This window comes from Echinops telfairi, unplaced genomic scaffold (genome assembly GCF_000313985.2).
Source record: "Echinops telfairi isolate 266 unplaced genomic scaffold, ASM31398v2 ScPeMD7_7457;HRSCAF=8495, whole genome shotgun sequence".
Classification (NCBI taxonomy): domain Eukaryota; kingdom Metazoa; phylum Chordata; class Mammalia; order Afrosoricida; family Tenrecidae; genus Echinops; species Echinops telfairi.
In genome coordinates this window covers 43,690,463-43,707,499 of record NW_022111357.1, presented here as the reverse complement: position 1 = coordinate 43,707,499, position 17,037 = coordinate 43,690,463, and the positions used below count along the sequence as shown (strand labels likewise).

The 17,037-nt window shown below is 42.0% G+C and overlaps 1 protein-coding gene across 1 annotated transcript in view; it reads right to left on the bottom strand.

Annotated features, from left to right (window-relative positions):
• Positions 1 to 17,037, bottom strand: part of GNB1 (G protein subunit beta 1) — a 56,337-nt gene that overhangs the window by 20,218 nt on the left and 19,082 nt on the right. Inside the window, exons 2-6 of the mRNA XM_004705216.2 lie at positions 14,181 to 14,287; positions 11,942 to 11,980; positions 10,539 to 10,645; positions 4,165 to 4,228; positions 3,130 to 3,292 (exon numbers count right to left, since the gene is read on the bottom strand). Of these exons, the coding sequence (XP_004705273.1) occupies positions 3,130 to 3,292; positions 4,165 to 4,228; positions 10,539 to 10,645; positions 11,942 to 11,980; positions 14,181 to 14,237 (430 nt within the window). The 5' untranslated portion in view covers positions 14,238 to 14,287. The remainder of the gene's footprint in view (positions 1 to 3,129; positions 3,293 to 4,164; positions 4,229 to 10,538; positions 10,646 to 11,941; positions 11,981 to 14,180; positions 14,288 to 17,037) is intronic.

Genomic DNA, 17,037 nt, shown 5'->3' with positions numbered 1-17,037 from the left:
AAAAAAAAAAAAAATGGAAATAATTATCTATTAACTTATCAAAGGTGGGGGAGGGAGGGTGAGTGGGGGAGGAAATGATATCAGGGGCTCAAGTGGGAAGAGAATCTTTTAAATGATGATTGGCACACTGGATGTGCTTGACACACTGGATAAATGTATGGACTGTGACAAGAGATGTAAGAGCCCCCAATAAAAGTGGGTTTTTTTTAATTATAAAAAAAAGAGCAGTTCTGTCCTGTCCTAAGGGGTCACAAAAAAAGGAGTCAACCCAATGGCAGTGGGTATTACAATTACAATGAGCCCTAGCGGTGCAGTGGTTAAGTACTGGGCTGCTAACCACAAAGTCAGCGATTCAAACTCACCTGCTGCTCCCAAGGAAAAAGATGGTCGGTCTGCATCCACAAAGATCTACAGCTCGGGAAACCCTATGGGGGCAGTTCTACCCTGTCCTATAAGGTCTCTATAAGAGTCATAATTGAATCTATAGTAATGGTTTGTTACAATTATATTCAAGGACACAAAAACAACTACAAAAATTCTACTAAACAGTGTGGAACTAAAAAATAAATTTCTGACATAGAAGTTATTTGTGGCCCTGACAATCTATTGGCAATGACAGAAATCAAAGTAAGTACCAATAGAAATAATCAAATGTCAAGAAGGACAAGACTACAGAAATCAGAGCCATACGGACCAACAACAATGTCAAAAGTACCACAGAGGAGTAAAATAAAGAACAAAAATTATGTATTTGAAGAATGGTCCAAAATTTCTCAACTACAAAGAAAGTGGCACCTAGGTACATCAGTTGAATTGCTAAAAAACCACTGAAAACTCTTTTAATATGTAAATGGGGAAATTTAGCAAAAATGAAGAATGCAGTTAAGTTGCTATTTTCAGATAAGTGAAAACTGAGAGACTATGGGAAAGGCTTAAAAAGCTCTCCAGGCTGAAGGGGAACCAGAAGAAAACTCCCTTCAGGAAGAAACAGATAGTGTGTTACCAGAGATAAAGAGGAACATTTCATAAGGACAAGAAGGCCAACTCATCAGGATAACACAATAATCACAAATGTGTATCCATCTACTCACAAGAGTTGAAAACATATAAAGCAAAAGTTGACAGAATTATGAGGGAAAACAGACAGACCCACAGAGATTTTAAAGTCTCTTTTTCAAAAACAAATCTCTTGGCAATTCACCTAAAATAAAAGAAGTACAAAACATCTTAAACTATTAAAAACCTGGACCTAACTAAGGTGTACAGAGAACAGGTCCTTCTTTGCCAGCCCTGCTGTGCACAGACATTCATTACGACAAGCCTCATAAAAACAAGTCTCAATCAACTCAAAAGAACTGAAATGATACAGAATATGTCCCTTCAACATAATAGCACTTAATTAGAAATCAGTAATAATAAGCTATCTAAGAAAATGTCAAATATTTGGCAATTAAACAACATATTTCTAAACAGCTCATTATTCAAACCAGAAATCACAAGGGGAATTAAAACTATTTCACATGGAATGATAATTAAAACACAAGCTATCAAAGTTTGTGGGATGCAGTTAAAGTCGTGCTTAGAGAGAAGTTTATGTTCTAAGTGCTTATGCTGTAAAATTTGAAAATAAGGTCTAAAAACCCATGGCCTACGGTTTCACTTTAAGAAGAAAGTAATCCAGAGTAAGCAGAAGCTGAGAAGAGCAGAAATCAATGGGTGTAAGTAGCATGTAGACACTTATGATGGATGGGAAGCCAAAAAAAGTATTGCTACAAAAATCATAGAAACCTTTACTTAAAAAAAGAAACACGTCAATCTCCTGAGTCTCCACATCCTCCATCTAGGTCTAGGTATTTCAGAAGGCCGTTTCCGTTTCATCTCTACCACTTCCCAAAAGAATTCCGTGCTGTAAAACAGCAGTTTTAGCATCCTTTTACATGTTCTTTGAGTTTGGAGAATAAAAAGTATAGGCTGGTTCAAAGGGTGAGATTTCTCAAAGTTAATTACAACTTCCTCTTAATATGCCCATGACCCCTTGAGAATCCCCCCAAACAGCCACCTTCTCAGCTTGCAGGTACCTAAGGAGATTAGATACTGCTGAGAGAACTGGTCCGCAGCAGACATTCAGAGATCGCAGAGACCAGTGTAAGGTTTTAAACATGTACCTGCATGACCTGGAACCCCCTGTAGCAATACTTTTTGACTTATCCCTGTGTGTTCACAGTGACAGTGGATATAGTCTTATCTGGGTCAAATTAATCCATTTAATACACTATTGGTGTCAAAAGCAGTATCATTTACTTTATTAATTATGATGGTTTCTTTTTGCATGTAAAGTGAGTCAGTCTAGTGGAATCTTGACCCAAAAAAAGGGAGAAGCAGAATTTTTGAGAACTGAATATAGCTATAAGTAAAATATTAGGATTTCTGTTTTTACAACTCCACTTTTTCTCAGTATCATAAAAGTCTACTCCTACTCGTAGCGACTGTATAAAGAGCTTCTCAAACTATTAAGTCTTCACAAGAGCAGCAGGCACCCTTATCTTTCTCCACCATGGAGTGGCTGGTGGACTTCAACTATTGCCCTTGCAGTTAGCAGTTCAACACTTAACTCACTGCTCCACCAGAACTTAACTAGGGTCATAAATAAGCTAACTCCTGGCAAGCTGGTCATGTTCGAAAGAACTCAAGCAGTCTATAAGACACTCTATTGTGCCTCCTTGGCAACCAGCACATAGCTGCGATGAAGCCAGGTGGATGAGCATGGTGCATGTCTGTGTTTCAATACGGAAATGCCTGTGGTAAGGGCTCAAGATAGGAAGCAGCTGAGAAGGTGCTTCATTAACATGAAAAGGAAGGTGCTGCAGCCAGCTCCCGAGAGAGTGAGCGACCCAAGTGCCAGCTCCTCAGGTAGGAAAGTCAGAGCCATTGCATCACTTCCAGGCAGAGGATTCTCATCAGCAGAGGTGGTTCTGGTCTCTCTTTGGTATTCAGAACATTTCTCGTCAACTGTTCATTTTACCTGAACCGATCTCAGTCAAAAGTATTGAGGACTGCTAAATGTGCAAAGCATAGTCCCTAGGTCCACAGCCAGTGTGGTTTCAAGGTGATGAATGAGGATGTGCATACCTGTGTGTCCGGCCAGCTCACGGCTCACGCGTACATTCCCTTCGCGAGTTTTGAGATTGTAAATAGAGCAGATGTTGTCGAGGCCACCACAGGCCACATAGTTCCCAGAAGGGGCATATGCACAGGTCATGACCCAAGAGGAGCGCAGAGGAATGGCATGGACCTAGGGATGGGAGGAGCATGAAACACGAGCACACTCAGATTATTAAATACCAATGCTGCACTTACTCTCTTGTCACCAACCTTCTTTCCCTAGGCCATGAGAGAGCAAGACAGGGGCAAACATTATATTGAGAAACATTTATGCAACTGTGGCCAGATGACAGAATAACTTCATTAACAATTCAGCACTACCTACAGAATTTTTCTGAAAGTTAGGTAGAAACTTGGCAATGGCAACATTGACCCCTGATCAAACTTCACAGCATCAGGAGATACTTCAGTGACCAGTCAAGATGTCTGTGAATTCTTTTAAAAAACAAAGTATTTTCAGTAAAGCCACCAAAATGACAATCACCACCAGTCCCACCCCACATCTTCTAAGTACTGCTACCTCATCCAGGCTTTGAGCATTCTCTAATAAAAAACTAACCAGTTCGATCTTCGAGGCACATGTTTGAATCAGTAAGATTATTTTTTCATTCAGTACAGTTTTGGATTACATGTCAAAGAATCTAACAATTGATACTTCAGATTATGTCTCTCTGATGGTCTTTTGTAAAACGATTAAATGGAAAGCTGTATTTCTACAATTTAAGAGTAAGAGATGAAACGTCACAGACTGAGCTAGAACTGGAATCCAAGTCTCCCAGGAACCTAAGGAAGCAGTCACTTCCCAATAAACCACAGCAGAGGCGTGCCTGGTCTATCAGAAGAGATAGCAAGTCTGCTTGCTGCAGGGCCCAGCCCCTACCTCAGCTCGCTGGCCTTCCTCCTAAAGCCCCCAAGTGTGCCTTAAGCCACGTCCCTGCTCCTACTCTGTGTGGTATGAACCCAGAATCAGAGAACCAAGGGGGGGATTGTGTAGTCCCTTACCTTGTTGGTGGTGTAGCTATCCCAGATGATAAGTTTGCCATCTTGCGAGGCACTAACAAGCAGCCTGGAGTGAAAGATAAAAGCAAACACATTAGCAGACACAACCTGTGCAGATGTAACTAGTGGAAACTAGAATTTGAGCGACTTCCTATGTGCATTTCATCTGCTTAATACGAAGCGCTTCTTTTAAACAACAACAAGGTTTTCCAGGTTATATCAACTTTTACAAGTCATGAAAGAGTCTCACAGACTCGAGTCCTCAGCTCTGAAATAAAGTGTCAAACGCCAAGATTATTCCCTGTGTCAGTCAAGATGGGTGACTTCTTCCACTAATAGCTGCTTTAGTTTATCTTCATTATAAATAAAATTTGAGGCCCATAGATCTTTCAAGAGACAAGGAAAGGAAAATATTTACTATTTCATTTGTCCCATTCTGACAGAGAAAGCCCAGATATGAAGGAATAATGCACTTTCAAATCTTTCAAAGTCATGAGCCATTCTGCTTCCCAAGACCACCCTTGAAAAACCATGAGGTTTGACTGAGCTACCATGGGAATCCAGGCCTCCTAGGGACAGCACGAGGTCTCCCTTCTACCCTGTCAAGAGATGAAAAACTATAGCAGAATAGGCCTGAACCATCAGAAGAGAGTAGTTTTGAGGATTTTTTTTAAAAATCCCATGACTGGGCATCTGTGCTAAGTTTTGGATCTGAATTGGAAGGAGCTATGTCTACATTTGCAAAACAGAGAGACTACAAAAGGAGTGCATGACCAATGGGCAACGGAATGTGAGCTACCTAGAAAGCAAAGCAAGAGAGTGCTGAGGACTGTCCTGCAGGAGTGCTGCTTGCAAGGAACCTGGACAAGAGCAGTCTTGCATTTTAAGCAGAAGTATTCTGTTAGTGTGCTAAGGAATAAAATACATTTCATAAGACACACAGGTTTGAAGCACTCACTCTGACTGCTCTTGCTTCTTAAAGCTGACCAAGAGCTATGGGTCAGGCTCCTTCGAGTCACTTTGATAACTTTGAAGATTTCAATCGTATTAGTGCTCAAATACTGAGCGCTAGGCTTGCCTGGGTTTTCAGTGGGAGCCCTAAACCCATTCTGAATCTCCACACAGACTCAGCCTCCAGAGTTCTGTCTAATCTGGGCGGGTAAGGAGAATAGCTTTGTCCTCCAGCAAAGGAGGTTTGTTGCTCTCCCTAGCCAGCCCAGGGAGGGGCAATCTTGTCTTTAGGAACTTGCCTTGCTGTGCCTACGATGGAAATCGAGGTACTAGGGCTACATGGGCATAAGTGATACCCCAACCAAGGTGTTCAGAGGGTCCTGAATCAATCTTGTAAATATTTCTAATCTGCAATAGTGTACCAATTCCAATCATGGTCCTTTTCCCACTTTGTGGATGTGATGCATTGATCTGCCACCAATCATCAGGATTTTACTAACAATTTCCTTCGTTCTACATGTCCAATCTGCAGTCCTAGTGGCGTAATGGTTATGCATTGGGCTGCTAACTACAAGGTCAATTATTTCAAAACCACCAGCTGCTCTGTGTGATAAAGACAGGGCTTTCTACTCCCATAGAGTTATTATATACAGTCTTGGAAACACACAAGGACAGTTCTACCCTGTCCTATAGGGTCGCTATGAGTTGGCATCAACTCACTGGCAGTGATAGTGACATGTCCTAGCTAAGAGGCTACATTTCTACGACTCTGTGTACTCCATTGTTGCCTCAGGCTGATCACTTTCCTCATCTAGGCGATTCTGTATGTCCTGTTGAAGACTTACTAATGGATCTCTATTCATTACATTTGAGTTTAGAAGCTTTGTTCTAGCTAGAACTCACCCAACTTGACATTTTGAGGTATTAAGTACACACTTTCTTTAAAGAGATGTCAACAATGAATTTGGCATGGAATATCTTTTCAACACTGTATTATAAAACTTATTACAGAACTAAGTTAAGTACAGGCTCCAAACCCATTATTTTTCAGCTGCAAACCCCCCCCCCATTTTAATGGGGGTTCTTACAACAATCCACACATCCACTGTGTCAAGCACATTCAGCTGCAACTTCTTAAAGCAAGTTTTTAAATCTAAGTTCAACACACTCATCTGCTGCTCTACTTTGCCTCCAGGTGGCAAACCAGCTTGTTAAGAGTACCAGAGCTGCTCTAAGACTCATCAGCTCATCCTCCCAGGCTGGAAGGTCACCTTCAGACATGCCTCCTGGTTTTAATACTTGCTGACTTGCAGAGAACATATTAAGCTGCCCATTTATCCGTCCAGAAGGTGAGAGAAGACATGTCTCTTAATCTCAAGTCAGGTAACTGTTCAAAAATGGGTCTGCTTTGCCTGCTAAAGCTTTTATACCTTGCTGGCCATAACCAGAACAGTGACAAGAGCCAGGTAAGCTGTAAAGGACACTGAAGGCAGACAGCCAAACACCTACAGCTTTGCATTTACCCTCCAGTTTAGTTTAGCTGCATATTTTACTACTCAGTACAACGAGACTTCAGTGATGAGAGAAACTTTAACTTTAGTTCAGGTGGCTGAGAATCTCAGAAGTTATAGAAAGTAGAACTCAAATAAGTAGAAGTGAAACATACATACATATACACATATGCATATTATGTGGGTACATTATAGGAGGAAGCTTCAAAGAATTTGTGGGAAATTCCATTATCCCAAAAATGTTTGGAAACCATTTTGTGTCACTTGCATGCATGTCAATAGAAAGCTATCATTGTGGACCTCTCATGTAGTTTGGAAGACAAATGAATCATGCAACAGTTTGAGAGCATCTAAGAAATACACAATGAATTAAGTGTTGTTCTTAATTATGGCCCTGAATTTAGGGAGGGGGGGGAGAAATTTTATACAATATCCACTGCTTATGAAGGTAGAAAATAAGATGTAAGCAAAATGTATGTCCAACACCTCCCACCCCACCTCCACATATTTGTTTTGGACACTAAAGAGGCAAAAGTCTATCTAGAGAACAGGGCTATCTATAGTGGCTCTGAATAGCAGGTGGACTTCAATTATTTTAAAATAATGATTTATTGTGAAGTATTACACTGTAATTTAGGTTCCCAATCAACAACTTCAACACAAGTTGTCCAGTGATGTGGGTTACTTTCTTCACAATGCGTGAGCACCCCATTGTTTCCATTCTGGGTGTCCCCTTTCCATGAATGTAGCTTTCCTGCCCCGTCTTTGTTTTAAAGTAGTTGTTGGCAATTCAGTCTCCTGCAGGTGTTTTTTTGAAGGAATACAGTACTTAGTTATGGGTGGTGGTGATTTCTGTAGCTATAAGATGAACTCAGGGTCGGTTTCAATGCAAGGTTTGAAGGCGATGTGAAGGACAAGTCTCAAGGAGTCCTCCAGTCTCAATAACCAGCTCAGTAGAGGTGGCATTTTTAAGCTTGAGGGGTTCAGTTCATTCTCTCCCTTTCTGTCAGGGTCCAGTAGGACTAGTCGGGAACCATCTAGTTCTGGTCACAGTGTGGATGGGCTGATGTGTGTACATTATTGGTCCTGCAAACTAATTTCTTCTTTATTGTTGTCTTTTACATGAAGGTCCTTTAAGGGCCCCGCTTCCCCACATGGGGCCATGACCAGGGCACGTGAGGAAGGGAACCATCCAGGGTGAAGGAACACCTCTACGCCATCCCATTTATACACGGAACTAAAAGAGAAGCACAGTGCCAGTGCTGTGGTTAGATGCTTACTGGCAGCCTGAAAAATGGGAAGTTCAAGCAAGGATGGTAATATTATTAAAAAATAATAATAATACAGGTCCTTCTCAAACTGGGGTCTCTGGGGGAGAGGGGGCACGACTTTAACCCAAACGGAATCAAAAGGACAAAGAGAGTTTGAAAGACTAGAACTGTCAGGGGTGAGGGGGAAAGGAAGGTCCTTTGGGGGTGCTGGGACATACACACACACCCGTTTGGCAACTGGAGGAAGGGAATGTTCTCTCCCTGATGGGATTCCCCAAGTCTCGGGTCTGGCAGGAAAGGGCAGCCTGCAGCCCCCTGCAAGCAAATCTGGAGTTGCTGGGTGGTCCATGCAAAGAGCTGGTAGATAATGGTGCATACAGCCAGCCAGCCCCCCACCCCACCCCGTCCAGCTTCTCTGCCAAGGTGCAGCAATCGATCCTTGACCACCTTGGAGCAATTTTCTTAAAATTCATGACTGATCCCTGTCAGCTTCTTCTTGGTGGCTTCTCTGGAGTCAGCATAGATCATTTTGCTTCTGTGGTTGTTAGGTGCTACCAAGCTAATTCCAACCCACAGTGACTCTCTCCACAACAGAACAAAACACTGCTCGAGCCGGCACCATCCTCACCATTGTTTCCATGCTTGAGCCCATTGCTGCAGTCACAGTATCAATCCATCTTGAGGACCTGCTTCTTTTTTGCTGTCCGTCTTGTTTAGCAAGCATAATGTCCTTCTCCAGAGACCAGTCTCTCCTGACTTGTCCAAAGTATGGAAGACAGTCTTGCCATCCTGGCTTCGAAAGAGCACCCTGGCCATACTTTTTCCAAGACAGATTTGTCTGTCTTTTGGCAGTCCGTGGTACTTTCATATTCTTTTCCAGCACCACAATTCAAATTCATCGATTGTTTATCGATAGTCTCTATTAAATGTCCAATTTTCATATGCATTTGGTACAAATAAATACCATGGGGTTTGGATCAGGTACACTTCAGTCCTCAAAGTAACATCCTTGCTTTTCAATACTTTAGATTTATCCAATGCAACTAGCCTTTTAATCTCTTAACTGCTGCTTCCATGAGCATTGATTTTGCTCTCAATGGATGTAAACTCAAGGACCCAGATGATAAACCCCAAATCCCCCCCCTTGCTCTCCTTGATCTGATAGGATACATCTGAGAGGGCAATGTAGCAATCCTTGCCTAGCATCATCTTGACAAAAATGGAGTAGGGGCCACTGACAGTGCACACCACCAACCAGGATCTCCTTGCTTTCCTCTGGGATGACGCTCTGTGTCTCCTCAGGGAGAAAGAAAAGCCCTGCTTCCTAGGACTTCTTCCCCTTGGCTGGCATCAATTATTTGCACACTTTCGTGTCACTGAACCCCTTGATGATACCACCAGAGACAGCCACCACACCAGGGCCATGTTTCTAGAAATAGAAGGATATGATAAAAAGACCAGAGAAGAAGAGGGCTGCTACAGCTGCTGCCGTGATCTGAATGAACCACTCATTTCTTCTTTGAGTCATTGTCTCTCTCTTTCTGTTTTGTTCTGGAAAGTAGAGAATGGCAGTTCTGTCTTGGATGACAGAATTAAGAGGTCTCTAAGTACCTACCATTCATTCTTTGTTTTCTTCGGTTTATGATGGTAGAAGAGGAAATCCATATAACACCACTATGACAGGTAATTGTACAGTGTGATGAGCAGATGCCCAGTTACCCACCAACCTAGCTCAAAGGGCGAACAGGATCCACCATGACACTTATTACTCAGCCTCCTGTGCAGCCTATCCTGAACGTGGAGCTGCCTGTCCACTCCCAGGCTTTTCTTTCTCCAGTCTGAAGTTTTCAAAGCATTTGAAACCCAGATTGAACATCAATCATCCACCCAACAGTCTGGAATACAGCATCACCTCAGCTAGGTCACAGCTCTGCTAATATGGCCACACACACGGCAGTTCCTAAAGTCACCCAGCTAGTCGGCTGAGAGCGCCTACCACCCTTCAGGTCACCTCTGTATGATGCCTTCCTAACCAACTGAGCTGCAGTCCAGGCTGCCAAAGGAGAGCCATGTGCCTGGGGAGCCATGGACGCCCAAAGGAAGCCCCAATTAAGATACTGACAACCCGTGTACAGAGTCCAAGTCCAAAATGCAAAAGTTTGGTCATCATCTACTTCTGATAACAAATTCCAAAATAGATTATTGAGGACATTTTGTTTGTTTCATTCTCTTTTTTCCCCAACTACTGCCATCATTAAAATGATCTAAGCTAGCTCTCATTTGCATATGGAATTGTATGGGATACTGTATAGAACAAACTAAAGATAGACTCTTTTGTTCTCTAGTTGTTTACACTCCAATGCAGACAATTTCAAGAACAATGAGAAAGCCAAGCAGAAAATTCCACTGATAACCATGGGGGGAAAAAAAACCAAAACAACCTACTACTCAAGAAAGGCATGCTAAGGATAGTATGTTTAGGTGTTAAAATTGATTAAAGATGTTTTACTGAATTACTATTTGACTCAACTTCCTAATGTTCCTTTTACTAAACAATGAATGCATTATGCCTCTTTTCCCCTAGAAAAACAAGTTCACCCTTGAATACACAAGCAGTACCATGTCCCACTTGGTCCCCTGGTACCTGGAGTCCGTGCCCCAGTGCATGGCATAAATCTTAGCCAGGTGCCCCCTCAGCGTTCTCCTGGTGCGCATCTGGATTCTTCCCACTGGGTCGATGTTGTTTGTGATCTTAAAAAATAATGTTATACATGTTCAGTCTATAATGAAGTGAATGCATGACCCAGAGCTTCTGCTTCCCCCCTCCCCCACCTCTTATCTGGCTCATGCCACACCCCTCATTCACAGCCCTGATACCATTCCTGCCCCACCACCAGTCCTGGGGTGATCTCAGGACCCCAGCTCTCCAACTGACTCACCATGCCTACTCTGTCTGCCTCAAACAGATGTTACCTGGCCACTTTTGAACTTGACCCCTTTGATGGCCCCTACTGTGGTGCTATGGGATCCCTAATCATCTCCCACCTGCCAGGATAGCCTGGGGTCTGTCTCCCTATGGCCTCTCCCCTGGATGCATTCGCACAGTGTTGGCCAGACATACAGGACCTCACATTTCTCTGCTGTCTCTCTCTCTTACCCTGGCCTGCCTCTGCCCCTTCTTACAGCACCACTTCTCTTTGCAGAAATGCTGTATGTGGCCGGGACTGGACAACCGTCAGCATTTGCAACTGCACTATTATCACTGACAGCCCCAAATAAATTGGAAATGCTTGCAAAACTACCTAACATATCAAAATGCCTGACATTAAAGGTGTTAGCTTCATAAACTGAATAAGTGCATCACAATAGATGGTTTTAGAAACGTACAGCCGCAAGTATATCTGAGAATTCAGCTAATTCTGTAGAGTATAAATTTCTTCTTTAGCTTACTGTTTAGCTCCAATTAAAACATATCCCATAAAACATTAAAAAACAACAAAAAACAAACTTACTGCCATCTAGTCAATGACACCTCATGGGAAGCCTGTAGGGCAAGGCAGAACTGCCCCTACGGGTTTCCAAGACCATTATTCCTTATGGGAATTGAAAGTCTCATTTTTCTCCCTTGGAGTGGCCATTAACTTTGAGAATCACAGCCCAATGTGTAACCATGATGCCACAGGGCTTCTCATAAAACATTGGGGGAATATAAAAAAACTAATCACCCTTGGGAAATATGAATATAGTTTTTCTTTCATATTTCTATACAATTCTTTAGCTTTAGAAATTTAGGTTCTAGAGAAGGCTTTGTTAAAGTTATAGCTTTTAAATATTCTAAGATAGCATAACAATACTTTATAACTATGACCTCCATATATAAGTCATGATTTAAGGCTTGAGAGATGCTTCATTTCCATCTACTTTATATGCCTCACATGAGAACTGAAATCATCAAGCAGTGGCTTGAAGCTGAAGTCTGAGGACTGCCAGGTACTGACCTTACCTAACACCAGGCAGGTGGCTCTGGACAACCAAAAAGGCTCTTACCTGGGAGAGAGTTGCATCTGCACATGCTTTTCTTGCATCCTAGGAAAAAACAACACAAAGGGAAATCAATACTGCTTCAGACACATTCAGCTCTAAGCCCTCATGCCAAGCAGAGCCTCTATAAACTGCTAGAGGCAAAAATAGAATGCAAAAGGACAGTCTTCTCCACAAGTTTATTGCAGGCTTTGGACTACCAAAGCAACACTTCATTCTATGCTCCAGACCACACTGGACATAAAGAACCAGTCAGACCCACATACATTTGAGACCTACAAGTCACATGCCTTGGCCACCACAATACTGCATTGGGGTGGGTAGAACTTGGCACTGACGCCTCCCCTTCCTGCCTAGCATCCTTGCCTGTGCACAGCTCCTGTCTGTACCTCCCATGTGTAGTCAGAAGGGATGGGGCCCAAGAAAAAAAGATCCATGTCCAAGCCAAAGAGCTTGCTCTCTAGATTGTATTAACTAAGGATGTAATTTTAAGCAGACAGTCTCCATTCTGAATTCTATGGAAAAGAGCAAGTGACTTGGAGTTGGATAATCAAATTCATGTAAGGCTTGTGGAATATGCTGCACAAACTCTAAAGAAACATTCTAATGCAAATGAAAACATTTTTTCCTTGCTAAATAAACAAGGTTACTAGAAAATAAGTTTTGAAATCGTCACTTATATAAACTTAAAAACTGAGAGCCAAACATCATAAAGGAAAGAAGACAACAGCTCCAAGTTTTGGGCATAGACAGCTGGCATCTTCATAAATTTTCAAAGGAAATAATTTTAAGAGCATGACAATTTCTAAAAGGAAAGGTGGTTCAATCACACAATCACTTGATGACCCACTTGTGAAATGCCAGTCAGCACCTATGTGCATCAGGCATCCCACGCAAGAATGTCAAGTAGGGGAGGTTTTCTTAGGAGGCAGTTTCTAGGGGCAAATGGCTTCGCTCATGATAAATTACTTTTATGAAGTCAGTAGGAATATTTATCAATGGATAATATGGAGATATGTTCATAAAGATTATTGCTGTAAATACAACAAAGACCCAGATACCAAATTATATTTTAAATATCTATTAGAAGTCATTCTGCTTATAATTGAAACACAAAAAAATGGTCTCATCAAATATTTCTATCCACGCAGCTAAGGATAAAGACAGAAATCTGTAACTTTTTAGGTTAATTTCTATTTTAATTCAGAGAAGATTATACTACTTTGTGCAAAAGCTTTTCTACTGTTTGTGTGTCACCAAATATAAAAGTTTGTCTTTTCTGCCTACTTAAACCAGGAAAAATACATACAAGTCACCAGTCAGATTTGGTCAATTCCTTACCCTACCTGGGTATATGTCACACACAGAAAAATGCAGGGGACCCCAGCTCAGGGTCACCAGTGACATAGGGACCAAAGGTCCCACCACAGTTTGCCTGCCACTCTGGTGAGATAAGGCACTGTGTTTTAAAAAACGATTAAGTCTATATGGATTCATTTTGTTGGCATTCTCTATCCACAGGTGAGCTCCTAGTGCATTCCAGGTGCCACTGTTAGTCAGAGTTCCTTGGAGTACCTTTGTCTCCTCACCAATAGATTGAGAGGATAGTCCTTCAGGGGCTTTCAGCTAGAAACCAATTCTGAGGAAGAAACCGCTTCTCTTAGAATTACCGACTACTTCTATGTCCTGCTTTCTTTAACAAACATGTATTTCTTAGGCAACCAGCAGAGGGAAAGAAACGAAAAAGAAAAAAGAAAAAAAAAACGATCCTAAAAGTGGTAGTTGATTGCCCGACCTTCCCATGTGGTGTGGTAAGTTTAAACAGCCTCCGATGCTTTGTGCAAAGAAACTAGCCCGGGGCTTTAGTGTGGGGCTTCATAAACACAGAGGCCGGGAAGTTCTCTGTAGAGAAGGGTCACCACTGCTTTGTGCAGCTCAGCTGCTCTCCTAAGGAATGGTCGAGAGTTGCACCTTTCCAAATGGTAGCTGAGAGCCACAAGGGACCACCAAGTACTCATGGTACAGTTCATGGAAGCAGCATAAAACACACTCTGAATTTCTTATACAAGAAAATCCTGAAAACCACAAACTAGGTCAAACACCTGGCTGTTCATAATGATTTTTAATGATTTCCCCTTGGGCCAACTTCAACTCAGTCATTCTGTAGCCCATCTTTCATGAAACACGTAGCACCTGACTGAAGCCCATACAATGAATAAAACGCAACACACATGTAGCTACATACTCTAATTTGGTTTTTAAGTTGCTCGGCTTCCTGCCGTAGCTGGTCAAGTTCACTCATCTTCTGATCTTAGTGCTTGCTCTTCAATGTCACCACAAAGAATCCGGGATCTGAAACACAAATGGCAAGCACATAAAATAATTATAAACTGTTGAATAATTCAATGAAGCAGGTGATAAAAACAAATTGAAATTCTGAGCACTTTGGTTCATTATAAATCAGAAAAAAATTCTTTACCATAAAATGCCTCTCCCTAGGGCTGGGTTAATAAACTACAACTACAATTATTCACCTGGCTTTATAGAGCATGATGCTATTTAATTTACTAATAAAAAATAGTGAACTGGAAAGGGTATGTGTGTGTGCAGTATGTTGAGGAATTTTAATCCTGAAAGTCTATGAACAAGAACATAATACTGAAAAGCAGTCAGAACACTGATACAATGGCTCTCACACCAACAACCAGTAGTTATTTCAGGACACGGGAAACAGGGAGCAAACTAGCAACCCAGCACCTTAATGTCACTCAATGATCTCTAACTTAATCACCAACCAAAAAAACAATGCTCACATGGCAAGTATAAAAGGACATGGTGTGGCACTCACGGGTGCTTGAGTTCATGGACAAACCAGGCTCCACAGAAACAGTGTGCTCAGCAGCAGCACTTCCATCCCTGCAGGTGCAGGTTAAATTAGGATCAGTAAAAGCAGCCTGTCCGCCCCCTATCCGCCCGCTGCTCAATCACATCAGACAATATTCCTGAAATTAGAGTCAAATGAAAGCATCCTGTTAAACCAGACTAATCTTCCCAGCAGACTGTCATAACTGGGTTGCATTTCTGACCAAGAACTTAGTGTTAAGTCAGACGGAAAGGTGTCCAGTATATCACAAAACCAAAGATAGAATCACCAGCATTTTAATCCCTTCAGAATACAATTAGCCCCACATGCAAATGTGACTTCTGTAAAGGCTTCACTTTCCTTTGCATAGGGGATGGTCTGGGGATAGGGTGGGGTGTTGGTTGGTTGGGGTACTGATGGGCCATCACCACAAAGTTTGCATAAAAATCATGACTGAAACAATAGCTCCTCCACGTATAGGTTCTTTCAAAGAAACCATGTTTGGTGGGGGGTTGCACACAAACCCTCCCAGCCATTCCAAGGGGCTCTGCTGGTGAGGTTATCAGGCACCACCGACAAGCCAACTCAGAAGGCTACACTCTGGTTGAGATTCCAAAGGGTCGTCTTGACAGGGTTTCTTGAAAGATACAGGACAACTGTGGGGACTTATTAGAAAGAGGTTTTAAGAAAACTGCACTGGTGAGAAACAGGCCTGTGAAACTGTACCACAGTGTCTTGTTTTTTTGTTTTTTTCCCATTAGGCAACGTACCTGCCATTCTTCAAGGGTAGCTTTAAGAATTTCATTGAGAAACCCACCTTACCCATCCTATAGCCCTGATCTTGCCCCTTCAGTCTTTTTATTCCCCAAACTCAAATAATGCTGTAAAGGAACCGGTTTTGGTCCTTCAGGATGCCCAAACTGTCCTTTTGATCGGGTGTGGATGGAAGAGAACAGAATCCTTCAGGGGCAGACTGGAGGGATGGATGCACACCTTCAGAAGTATACACATCGATGTTTTTGGTTAGCAAAGTTTACTATGATTTTGTAACAATACTTTTTCCTTACTCTCACAGATCACATATTTAATAGCAAGTGGTTAGTTTATTTTGCTGAAACACATCTTGGGGAAATTAGCTAGGTGGTTCAAGAAGCAAACCCGTTAAAATTTCCCAGTATATATGTCCTCTTTTGCACAAAAACATTTAAAAATTACTACATGGTCTACATTATAACTCAAACAAACAAACCCTCCAAATCAACTGTACTGTCAAGTCCTTTCTGATGCAGAGAGTAGAACTGTCCCAGGGGGTTTCCAAGGCGACAGCATCTTTATGACAGCAGACTGCCACGTCTTTCTTCTGTGGGGCAGCTGATGGCTCTAACTGCCCACCTTCTGATTGGTGGTGGAGTGCTTAGGCACTGCTCTACTAGGGTTCCTCATATTATAGACACTTGGTGTACAGTTATTTTTATACCAATAATGCTCACCTTATATGGTTTTTTTGCAAACAGTACAAAGCCTTCTGTGCATTAGCCTCCTGGGCACATCAGGCATATTACATGTGAAAATATAGTGTATAACAACTTATTGATGACAATAAAATCATTTGTTCAAATAGAAAGCCTTTTTCAAAATTGTAAGTGTTCCTGGTATATGGGGTGGAGAAATTTTTTACTTCGCTCTTAGTTACCCCCACGATTACTCACAGTTGCATACTTCAGCAGGGGCAGGGAGCCAGGGGTGCCAGTGCCTGATATGCTGGACACCTGCAGTAGCAGTAGACTGCCACACTCCCCAAGAGCCTCCTGAAAGTCAGAGCACTAGCCTTAACGGTAATTTACAAAACTGCCACGGCAGGCCTTTACTTGGCATTAAAGGCAGTGCTACCCAGACATCTTGAATCAGTAAACGGCAGTGTCCATGGCTTCCACCCTTTGGGAAGACCGGCTATTAGTTAGTATAGTTTTAATAACATTTCTGGTCAATAAAGTAGTTGTTCTGGTCACATGGACCCTCTTGAAGTATACCAACATCTTGGACAAAGCATGGTGAGGGTTGGTGCAGGGAAAGCATTCTTAAGAAATAATACATTATCTGTGGTTTCCTAAGGATGCTAACTTACAAATACTACTAAAATAATAAAACTACTAATAAGATACTAAGACATTTAAATGGTAAGCTATTTTACCAAAACATTGTAGACTTTTAGTTTTAGTCTAGCCAGGGCTTTGAACCA